This window comes from Crocodylus porosus, unplaced genomic scaffold (genome assembly GCF_001723895.1).
Source record: "Crocodylus porosus isolate Cpor-Errol unplaced genomic scaffold, CroPor_comp1, whole genome shotgun sequence".
Classification (NCBI taxonomy): domain Eukaryota; kingdom Metazoa; phylum Chordata; order Crocodylia; family Crocodylidae; genus Crocodylus; species Crocodylus porosus.
In genome coordinates this window covers 2,752,390-2,764,910 of record NW_017728937.1, presented here as the reverse complement: position 1 = coordinate 2,764,910, position 12,521 = coordinate 2,752,390, and the positions used below count along the sequence as shown (strand labels likewise).

The 12,521-nt window shown below is 43.9% G+C and overlaps 1 protein-coding gene across 1 annotated transcript in view; it reads right to left on the bottom strand.

The window, feature by feature from the left end:
- The window catches only part of LOC109318189 (sodium/hydrogen exchanger 10-like), a 206,155-nt gene that overhangs the window by 176,023 nt on the left and 17,611 nt on the right, over nt 1-12,521 (bottom strand). The window contains exon 5 of the mRNA XM_019547271.1: nt 4,942-5,058. Coding sequence (XP_019402816.1) covers nt 4,942-5,058 — 117 coding nt within the window. The remainder of the gene's footprint in view (nt 1-4,941; nt 5,059-12,521) is intronic.

Genomic DNA, 12,521 nt, shown 5'->3' with positions numbered 1-12,521 from the left:
CTACATAAATGAATGACTTATTTAATGATGCATGAAGGTGAAGTGCAGATGCTACCTTCTGGTCCCTCTATTTTTCTGGAATGCAAAATTTTAAAACACTTGACTCAAACATTAGTAACCAAGAAATGCTCAGTTAAAGTCTTAAAACAAAAAAAGAAAAAGGATATTAGTGCCATAATAACTCCCCACAAGTTTACAAAAACTGGAAAAAGATTAAGAGTTAAGAACAAGCTACTATATTTACTTGCATACCACATACATTTTTTCCCTCAGAAATTAGCCCTCCAAAACTGAGGTCCATATTTTAAGTATAGAAGCTGTTTTCTGTGCTGGACTGGAAGCACAGAGCTGCCAGAGGCTGGCTCTTTGCTGGGCTCCAGCTACCTGTAGGAGTGGTGGAGTGTACTGCTCACTCGCTCTCTCCTTGCAAACTCAGGCAAAAGCTGCTGCCACTTTGGCAGTAGCTGTAATGGGGTTTCATAGATTTCAGAGACATTAGGGGCTGGAATAGACCTCACAAAATCGAGTCCAGCCCCCTTGCCATAGGCAGGAAGTCTGCTGGGGTCAAAAGATCCCAGCAAGATAAGTATCCAAATGCCTTTCGAATGTATCCAGAGTTGGTGTTTGCACCACCTCTGGGTGAAGTCTGTTCCAGACTCTGGACACTCGGTCTGTAAAGTTTTTCCTTATGTCGTCTAAATCAGCCTTCCAGAAATTTGTGGCCATTAGTTCTTGTTACCCCCTGGGGAGTCCTAGTGAACAATTGTTCTTCCAGCTCCTGGTGCACTCCCCTTATATACTTATAGGCTGCCACCAAGTCCCCTCTGAGCCTTAGTTTCTCCAGGTTGAAGAGTAAATATATGGTATGATATGATATACTGTGGCAACTAAAGTCTTCTATGAAGGACCATGTGACTGTCAAGAGTTTTTCTTGTGATAAATTTTCCTTGATATGATATATTCACACAGGTTCCTAACCTACATACAGGCCCTGCACCCAACACAGGAAGTATGTAGTCCTACTAGGGGAAATACCTTACTTGACTTGGTGCTGGCCACAGGGGAGGACTTCGTGGGAGATCTGCAGGTACAAGGTAACCTAGGAGACAGTGACCATCTGTTGAGAGGATTCACTATCTGGCAAACGGCGCAAAAGATAACTAGTAGGGCAGAAGTGCTAGACTTCCGGAAGGCCAACTTCAATGAGCCCAGGAGATTAGTTAGTGGGTCTGAGGGGTAATAACATCAGTAAGTTGGGAGTCCAGGAAGGCTGGGAGTTCCCCTAAGGAACCCAGGAAGTGGTGGTGGATGGGTTGGTTTCTACCTGGAGAGATGTGGTCAGCGGTGTCCCCCAAAACTCTGTCCTTGGATAAGTACTGTTCAGTATCTTCATCAGTGATTTGGATGAGGGTGTAGAAAGCATTCTGTCCAAATTCGCAGACAACACCAAACTATGGGGTATAGTAACCACACTAGAGGGTAGGGAGGAAATTCAGGTGGATTTGCATAGACTGGAGAAGCAGGTGAATCAGAATAGTGGTCAATTTAACAAAGGTAAGTGCAAAGTGCTGCACCACCTAGGGAGAAGGAATCACCAATACACCTTTAGACTGGGAAGTACCATTCTAAGTAGCATGTTAGTGGAAAGAGATCTCAGAGTCATAGTTGATGCAAAAATAAACACGAGTCACCAATGTGACACTGTAATAAGTAAGCCTAACTGCACTTTTTCTTGCATTAGTAGGTGCATCACAAGGAGGTATAGGGAGGCGATACTTCCTCTCTATGTGGCACTGGTCAGCCCACAGCTGGAGTACTGCATCCAGTTTTGGGCTCTGCACTTCAAGAGGGATGTGGATAACCTGGAAAGGGTCCAGAGGAGGGCTACACATATGGTTGAGGGCCTGTAGGTAAGATCCTATGAAGACAGATTGAGGGACCTGAATCTCTTCAGCCTCCGCAAGAGAAGGCTGAAAGGTGATCTTGTGGCTATGACATCATCGGGGGGGGGGTCAGCAGGGAATGGGGGATGATACTCTGTTTACCAGAGCATTCCTGAGGGTTACTAGAAATAACGGCCATAAACTGAAGGAGAGTAGATTTAGATCGGACATCAGGAAGAAATTCTTTATGGTGAGAGTTACCAAAATATGGAATGGGCTTCCAAGGGAGGTGGTATTTTCCCCTACCTTGGAGGTGTTCAAAGGGAGATTAGACAAACACCTAGCTGGGGTTACTTGACCTCAGCGCTCCTTCCTGCCCAGAGCAGGGGGTCAGACTCAATGATCCAATAGGTCCCTTCCAACCCCAGAAATCTATGAAATTGACTACAGCAGTGCTAAAGCTTAAGCTGCAGAGCTTGCAAGGAGAGAGTGACTGAAGCTCAACAGAAGATCCTGCCCCTGCTCCCTGTGGCTTACATTCAGAGATCACTCTGGAAAAAATCTTTGTTTCATTCTACCTGCCAGAACAAGTTGTATGCACTATTTGGAGGCAAGTGGTATGCAAGAAAACATGGTATTTTAGTGTGTGAGCAACAGATTTTTTTAAAGCAAATTTCCTTTATTTATTAAATAAGTGAATGAGGCCAACTGGCATAAGAGTCTAATATCTCTCTTAACAAATTTATTTCTTTTGTTGAAACAAGTATTTGAAGACATTAGAAAATGTCATCCCTCTCAATGGAGTTCCTGATGGCTAATTGCACTTTTATAAAACACCATGTTACTAAAGGGAAAATGGTTAATCACTATTAACAGCTGTAGAATGTTATACACGGCTCTGTACTGGCCACAATCATACATCCTACAGAAAATTCTCCATCAAGAATCTCCTAAGGTGACTATAGGAGCTAAATAATAAATAAATACATATGGAAATATGCACATGTCCCTAAATGATTCTTCATTAAATCCAATTACAAAGGTCTGATCCCTATTACACACATTTTTCTCAGCGGCTACCTGACTTAACTCTTCAACCGCAACAACTCTTATAACCAACATATACAACCTCCATTCCAAATTTTTTCCCAAATTGAAAATTATGACTCAAAAGAAAAGATGAAACATGAATTGTTTCTTTTAAACAAGAGTTTGCATTCAATTATTAAAAGTCAGTAAAGACTGACTGTTCTTTTCAATGTTTTACACATATCTAGTAGGGCTGTGCAAAGCTTCAGTCCTTGATTTGATTTGGCGGAGATTTGGCCTTATTTGGTGGCCAAATCTCTGAATCCAAATCGAATCAGGAGACCTTTTAATCTCTCTGAATTGAATCAGAACCCTCTGAATCGATTCAGCTGTTTGGACATAGACACAGCTTTAAATATTTTTTCTACATACCTCAAGGTACCAGGTGCAGCTTGTGCATGCTGCGATGCTGGGGCAGATGGGGTGTCCCATGGGAGGGGGGGTCCCCAGCACACTCGGCAGTAGACCCAAAACTGGACCAGAAGCATTTCCAATCTACTTCTGGGTTTGCCAGGGAGCACACAGAGGGTCCCCCTGGTGTCTGGGGGGGCACCCGGGGTCCCCCCGCAACTGAGAGCTGAGCCAAGGAGGGTGAGGGAGGGGCCCCCCTGTACACTCCCTGGCAGACCCAGAAGAAGTGGACTGGAAGTACTTCTGGTCTACTTCCGGGTTCTCTGCCGAGCATGTGGGGGGAGGGGCGCTCCTGCGGGACGCTCCAACTCTCCCAGCACCGCAGCGTTCACAAGCCATGCCTGGTACCTCGAGGTATGTGGAAAAAAATTAAAGCTGTGTCTATGGCCGAATCGCTGATTCTCCGAATCAAATTGGGGACAGTGATCTGAATCAACTAATCGAATCACTGTCCCTGATTCAGGCCAAATCCGAATCGAATAGGGCCTGTTTCACACACCATTAATATCTAGTGCTGCTTCACAGGTGCCTAATTATCATGGAACTATTCCATTCATTGGATACCTAAGGCCCTGGTATACGTCATACTTAAGTTGTGATTAACCAGTTAATCACATATCAAGTAGTTACCCAACCACACATTAATGCAATTAACAGTGTGGTAACTCAAGAAACAAGCCTCAAAATCATTACACAAAATGTGTGTAATAATTGTGGCTGGGTCCTATCATGCCACTAATGGAATGTGTGGCCAGCTGCGAGCCCAGTCACCTGACAGGGTGATTCTGGGATCAGGATCCCAGGCACCACCTGCACTGGCAACAAGACATGATAGCATCTGATCCTCAATTCTAGTCACTCCTCCTGCCATGCCAGATATGCATGGTAAGATGCATGATTGTGGGATCAAGCATCAGATACCATCATGCTTTTATTTGCATATCTGCCAGAGGCCTAAGTGCAATCCCACCCCGTTCAATACCCTGAAAAGGCATTAATGCAGAGAGTGAATGGACCTTACCTTTCCTTGCTTTTTAAATTTTAGTCTTAATGCTGAGATGACAGTTCATCACTAGGGACTTACCAAATTCATGGTGGAAGTGGGCTGCATGGCAAATCCATTAACTTGGCAGGTTCCCCCATGCACCCCTCCCCTCCATTGCTAATTGGCTAAAGGGACCTGGTAGGCCTGCTGTTTGCTGCTGACTGGCCGGGAGGAAAAACCAGTGTCATATTTCAAACCACAGTTTTTCATATTTCAAACCACAGTTTTTGCCTCCCTGCCAATCAGGAGCAAGTGGCAGGTCCCTTCCACCAATTGACGGGGGGTCCGCATAGGGAAGCCTGTAAGATTAAAGGAGCCACTGCACAGCCCACTTCCACTGTGAATTTGGAAGGTCCCTATTCATTTCTAAAACAAGATGAGTTAACTTTTTTCACGGATTCAGAATAGATTAACATCCAGCCCTTAGTGCTTATATATCAAAGAAATCAAATTAATATCACACAGAATCTCAGGGCACAGAATAGAAAAAATATTAAATAAAACCAGTCTTACCAAAATCAACATGTTGCCTATTTAGAAAGTCCTGATAAATCTCAAAAGCAATTACTGTGGTTGCACCAGTAAATAAAGATTCTCCTTTAATTAGATTAATGATGATTTTTGAAATGCCTTAAAACGATAAAACAGAAAAAAACCCAGTAATACATGAAACTTTTCAAATTCTTCAACTTTGGGAATAAAAACAAAGTGTGGGTTTATGTGAGAAAGTTGAAAGGAGCAGGGTAAATTAATCTGTGAAGTTATATATTGCTATAGCTAGACTGCTTCTGACAGCTAGATTGTACTGTTAGCTGAGATATTACTATGCTACACTGCAACATGCAATTTGGCCAACCTCCTGTCTCCATATGAGATCAATTAGATCCGTTCAGATTTGAATCTCTTATTCTCTAGCCTTTTTAGCATGTTTAGTCAAATAACTGTTGCACTTGAGCCAATATCTATTATTCCTCCACATTTCACACACAAAATACTTACTAGTCAAACTCCTATTATTCTTATCAAACAACTGCATAAATCTTAAAATAAATATACAAACAAAGCAGCCACTCAAGCGTACCTGTGGGATGCTCCTCATGCTTCTAAAGTTTGTGCTTTTAGTTGGAGGTCCCTCCATGTCCTGAACTGGGAGAGGGAATTCCAGGCCCATGTGACCTTCTGTCCTGGCCAGCCTTACCTTTATAAACAATCCTTTCTGTTTTCACTTGTTATAAAAACCTAAATTACAATGTTTCTAATAACTGAAAATATCTCATGAATGAAATCAGAATGCATTTTTTTTGTCAAAAAGACATTTATGTTATTTAAGCTGGACCAATCTGTCCTCTTCAATCTAAGCCTCTATGGATACAAACAGGGCAAATAATGATAAATGTCCAAACATATCCTAATTCTTTGATTGTTCCAGTTCTGCATTCAAACAGTAGACTTGAATTCACTGTTCCCCCTGACCCTTTGATTTTTTCAAGGTAATTTCTCAGCTTAATCATCATTACTGAGTTTCAAGATGCTAAAGTGTTGTGGGTCTTCCCTTTTTGTGGAAAGCTTTGTAATCCACGGCAGTCAAGCTTCTGGTCTTCTCATCCATCCATTTTGCTATTCCATTTTGTGGCTGTCCTTCTCAAACTGTTCAGATGATTCTCCTGCTCCAACAGATTTCATTTCTACCTGCAGTTCATCTCTATTCTTCTTGGAAAGCTTCCTATTGTTTTAATTAGTTTTGTGTGGTGCATACACACATACTAACTTTCTGACAGTTAAGCTGACTTAACTTTTTAAAGTAAACTGAACTGCCAGAGCATACACACATATGTGGAGCAGAGTCAACTTAAATATTGCATAAGATCATACACATCCAAGGTATATTATATTGAGTCGTATTAGTTAAGTCAGTTTAGCTTACAAAGTGACTGCCACCATGTCAAGGAGCTGTACGTGTGTATGCTCCAATGTGGCGTTAACTTAAGCCAACTTAAGCCAACTTAGTTAAACTGCCTTATTTTAAGTTGGCTCTGTATGCATGTATGCACCCATGAAGTCTCCAACTCTGGCTTAAATCTTAATTTAAATCCTTTTGAGTTCTTCAAGCACCTATTGTCTGAATACGAATTCACAATTCCACTCTTTGGGAACTGAATCCCAGTCCTGATTCTAGGGGTACACCCTTTTTTGAATTAAACAGGGCAAAATTTGGTGCCTTTCATTTAAGTTAGAAGAAGAAAGGGATGTTTGGGCCAGTATCTTTTTTGCAATCCTTTTTTATTTACAAATAGAAAAAGAACCATTTTCTTGAACTCACACCTGGAATCAGAAAATAATTAAGACTCTTTCTAGGAAGTATCACTCACAGTTTTCCAATAGAAATTGGAAAGCATTATGTCCATAGCACAAGACACTTTGTCTGGAATACTACGTTTAATTCTGATCACCCATATTAAAGAAAGATGAATTCAGACACAAACAGATGCACAGAAGGGCAGGAGAATGGAAAGTCCATTTTACAAGAGCACTTGGCTTGGTTTGCTTACAAAAATAAAGACTGAGTAGGGATACAACTGCTCTCTATAAAAAGCACCAGTGAGAAAATGGTAAAGGGAAAAATGAGCTATTTAAGCTCAAGGACAATATTTGCACACAAAAAAACAGGGTTTGAACTGCCGTGAATAAATTTAGTCTGGAAATTTAAAAAGTTAACCTTCAGAGTAATGAAGTTCTGGAACCAAGTAGTGAGAGCAAGACAACTGTTTTGATGGTGGAGCTTAATAAATGTATAAGCAGAATTATATGATATGGTGGTATGAATGATCAAGGGTTGGACTCATTAAACCAGGAGACCCCTTCCAGACTTCCAAGCCTACTTCAGCCATTGCTCAGTCCCAAATGTGCTCTTCCGTACCTTGCCCCTGCCCCTCTCCCTTCAGGCTTTTCTTAGAGCTATGTTCTCCCAAGTGCATATTCAAACTGTATTTTCAGCCTTTCATTCCACTTTCTGTTTCTTTTTGCTTCTCTCACTCACACTGCTCCACTAGTAAGCTGAAACTCTTCCACCCACATGTGCCTTTGGTTTCGGTAGTAGCACATGCCTATGTTTTGCATGAAGGCTGTTACTGTTTCAGTCCTGGTTCCACTCTGTCTAGTCTCTGAGGACAGATGGATTTAATTAAAAGATCTGTGTATATGTAGGTAGACAATATACCTCAAGGAACTCGAGTTCTTGAAAAGTAATTGTCTGTTGTAGTGTGGCTCTCTCCAGGCATGGCCATGAAATATCTGAAGTCCCCATAGCCCTTATCATCTCCACTCTAGTTTAGCAGTCACCCCTTCATTCACACACCCTGCCTTGATGTATTTGTCTTTAAATAAAGAAAGCAGCCCCAAAGCTTTCCAAACCTGATCTCATTCTACTGACCACCAGGTGTCTGCAGTCACTACCTTAAGGGGTAATGCATGGTTCTGTCTGCCCTATACAATACCCCAAGCCTCACAGATACTGTCACTCCTGATGTTTCTTTCTTGCTCAGTCCCTACCTGGACTCTCACACCTCCTGGTCCCACACTCAGCCCCTCTTGGCTCTCACACCCTCTGGGTTACTCGGAACCCCTGGCCCCTCACTCAGCCCCTCTCTGGGTGCTCAGACCCTTTGGGTTACACCTGCAGCCCCTCTCTGGACTCATGGACCCTCTGGTCCCCCTCTCAGTTTCTCTCTATGCTCATTGACCTTTCTGGCCCCACTCTCAGCCTGTCTGGGCTTGTGGACCCTCTAGTGCTGGTCGCTGTCCCTGTCTGGGCTCATGGACCCTCTTGTTCCTTAGGAACCTCCAACACCTCCAGACTGCTGCAGGCTGCACTCTCTGCACTGGCTTTCAGAAGCTGTAACAATCCTGCCCAGACAATGTTTCCGCAGCAGCCTCCAGGGTCCTACAACCTGCTCAGCTCAGGACCTCAGCTTATACACCTCAAGCCCAGCCCTCTCTTAGTCACAGGACTCTCTCATTAGCCCCCACACCACCTGCAGGTTGCTCAAGCAACCTCAGTTCTTAAAGGGACAGGCACACTAAGCATCCTGTCACATACACCTACGCATTTTCACATGAGGGTGACTCCACGTGACTCCCATAGGGCCCCAAAATACCTTAGGATGTGTGTCTCAGATTGTCCTAGGCCAGTGTTTTTCAAAGTATATTGTGGAATGCTAGGGTTCAAAGAGAATGGAGCTCTCAAAAAGAATAGCAAGATACTCTCCTGTCTGACAAAGAATTCAGCTAGAATTTAAGGTACACTAACAGCATTACCTTATAGGATAAAAGGTATGCAGAGAATCCACCGTGAAAGCTTGGATCTCACCTACTTTCTTTGCCAAGGTGATTATCAAGTTGGAAAACATTTGTACATCATACAAACCTCCTAAAAATAAAAAGGTCAAAATTTTGTTTTCTTCTTAAAGCAGTCTTGAAATTTTGTCCCTTTTCCCAAAAAGGTGCCATTCTTATGGAAGGAGGTCATTTTTCTAAGAAACCAATAGCTACAAGACTTCTCTGTTGCTGTGGCCTGTTCAGCTCTACAACTTAATTCCCCTGACTAAAAATCATTAGGACCACTTCCAAAGAGTAAAATATGGACAACAGGATTATGGAAGCGAAACTTCAGGATACATATAAGGCTCTCCTTTGTTTCTAATATGTCTGGTAACATCACAAGATTAATTTCTCACTCTCTTCTCTGCTCCACTGTGTCCAGAAAAAAAATGTAATTGTAGTCCTAGGATGTGAATGTCATCACTAGAAACTATCCAATGCAGAATTTTCAAAAATTGTTTGGAGAAGCTTGAGGTACCACTGTGGGCAAAGTTTCCAATATTAGTATGCTCTCTTGTGCCCAAAGGGATAAGGAAAAAACATTTTTAGCTTTAAACCCGAGGATAAATAGCTCTATGAAACGTCAAAAACTCTTTTATTCATTTCACTCCTTCAGAAGTACTGGATACTTACTGCTATTGTTCATTTGATAAGCAGTAAAGGTGGCCAAGTCAAATCACATTTCCCACTGAGAACAAGGTGAAATGCTTTCCTCAAATGTCACCCTAAAGGACAGCTTTTGAAACTCCACTTAGAATCTTTTTCTCCTAGCAGTATCTACTATTCATCCCCTGGAGAGAGTCCAAGATTCATACTCATGACTATTCTTTTATCCTCAGAAGGAATGCAGAGCTTTTACTTCATTCTAAATTTCCTTTTATTGAATCCTGCCTTACTCGGTGCTCTGAAGTCAGCACTATCATACTAGGAATTAATCTAATATGTTCATATCTGTACCTGAAGTAGTTTTCTCAACATTGTATGTATTTTCTTTTCTCACCATTCCATAACACACTCTGCTTTTCAATAGTTATTTCTAGCTTCCAAATAAATTTTTCTCTTAGGAAAATGTTTTCATTCCATAAGCAAAACACATACAGTTACATATTTCTCTATTTACACATGCACATGTGCGTACACACACACGTGTGTGTGCGTGCATGCACATGCGTAGGCTTGGTAGGATTCAATTTTTTATCAATAAATTGTTGATTTTACCTCTCACTCATAGACCAACAGAAATATATTTCTATTGGTAATACAAATTTATAGAAAGGGGTCTGTAACGGGAAACCCTCACTCCTATTACTGGAAGTGGAGAGAGATGGAGGAACAGAGGATGGAAGGTTAAAGAGAAAAACAAGAGGTAGCCTAATGACTCGTTAAATAAGCAATTAGCCTCTTGCTCATAGGTGCGAGAAGCAAGCTGAAGGGAGATAACAGGCTACTTAAACAAACCCCTTCCCAAAGCTTGGGGTGGGGAGGGAGGGGGAGGAGTATTCAAGGTGGAAGCAAGGTCCTGGTGGGGCAGGCTGGGCCATTTGGGGGGGTGCTAAGGGTGCCCACTGCCTCTCCTCATGTTTCCAGAGTTCTGGGAGTGTTGCTGCCACCCTCTTCTAATTCCTGCCTGCCCTGCTCTTTCCAGGAGAATGAACAGAATTAGAAGTACACTGATACATCAGTCTGATCTTGGATCAGCACCAATATAAAGAAAATTGATTGTATTGGAAATTGGCCTGATGTAGGCAATAATTTGGATGATAAATGCCCATGCATGCGTGCAGCTGCAGTGCAGCACGTAAGTGGTGAGGAGCACAGCCTGGCAGCATGGAGAGCTGCATTCAGCTGGTAAGTCTGTTGTGGTGGAAGAGGAGGGAAAGGGTGGGGGGACAGATCAACGCCCCCCCACAGTGAGGGAAGGAGTGGGGCAGGGGCTGGTGCTGCCCAGCCAGGGTGGGGTGGGGCATGTGACAAACCCATGGCTTGTCTGGGGGGGGGTGTGGAGTAGTTCCCACCGCTGCATGGAACCTGGGAGGGCATGGGGGGAGGGGGTCCCCCCAATCTGTGCAGGGTGCGGGCAAGGTGGGCCACAGCTGTGGGCTGGGGCTGCAGTTGTGCTCGGGGTGGGTGGCAGCGGTGCTGGGAGGGGGGTCTATAGCAGGGCTACAGCAAATTTTGGGGTGGCTGCAGCCCCCCCCCACTATGCCCTCTCCCAGCGCCAGCACCACCTGCCCCAAGCTCAGCCCAGCACCAGCCTGCAGCTGCAGCCTGCCCTATCCCACCCTGCACAGATCTGGGGACACACGCCCCCCCCATGCACTCCCAGGGTGTGCATAGAGGTGGGAGCCGCCCCTCACCTCGCTCCCCTCATATGAGCAACAGTTCTGTCCCACAGCCTGCCCCAGCTGGGCAGTGCTTGCCCCAGCCCCTGTCCCACTCCCTCTCTCACCGCAGGGGCCTTGATCTACGCCCCGCCCCAAGCGCCTTTGTTCCCCTTCTCCCCTTCCACCACAACAGACTTACCAGCTGCATGCAGCTGTACTGGAAATCAGATTGGTATCGGCTGATATGTCTCCTTAAAATCGGCTGTCAGCATTGGCCCCCAAAATCTCTATTGGCGCAACCCTAAACAGAAGATTTAAAGCAGGTATGATTGATTGATTTACGGATATTTACTTTTTCTATTTTGACGTGATTATAAAAAACTTGACAGTATACTGTCATTACTAAAATGTGTGCCCCCTACACTCCTAATTTCATGCAATCCTGAACAATGACAATGATAAAAATAGAAATAAAAGCTAAAAAATAAGCATTTATTTTAGCTGTCAACATTAAAAAATAAAAATCAAATTCTGCCAAGCCTCTGTGTGAGTATGTATGTATGACTGAATAAATATCTCTCTCTCTCTCTCGCTCTCTATATATATATATAGAGAGCGAGAGAGAGAGAGAGAGAGAGAGAGAGAGAGAAGTTCATTTTCATAAAAGGTCATATGTATGTAAGCTAAGGAGGATAGTTGGGGAAGCGCTGAGGTCCCTGAGGGGAGGGGAGCCAGGTGTCCAAGGAGAGTGGTCGCTCTTTAAGGAGATGATCCTCCAAGCCCAAAGGAAGGTAATCCCAACGAGGATCAAAGGGAGCAGGAGGGCACACAAGCCTTCATGGCTCACCAAAAGCGTCCGGGAATGTCTCCTTGCTAAAAGGGAGGCATACACACAATGGAAAGAAGGGATGACTATACTGCAGTTGCTCAGGGATGTAGGGGGGCAGTCAGGAAGGCCAAGGCAGAGATGGAATTAGGACTAGCTTCCCAGATTAAGGACAATAAGAAGTCTTTCTTTAAATACATAGGGGGTAAAAAGAAAGTTCTGGGGCCCCTGCAGGACGCGTTGGGAAACTTGGTCGTCACACCAGACGACAAAGCTAACATGTTTAACGATTTCTTTGCCTCCATCTTCCTAAGTAGGGAACAGAACAGCCACCTCCCTGCAAGGCCCCCCTCGGGCCCCAGGGGACGCACACCTGGGCCAAGGGTTAGTGAGGAACTACTTAGGGAGCTTCTGGAGGGACTGGATGTATTCAAGTCAGCTGGTCCAGACGATCTCCACCCTAGAGTACTAAAGGAATTGGCCGAGGTCATTGCAGGACCCCTGACATGGCTTTACGAGCACTCATGGTGCTCTGGTGTGGTGCCGGAGGACTGGAAGAGGGCCAA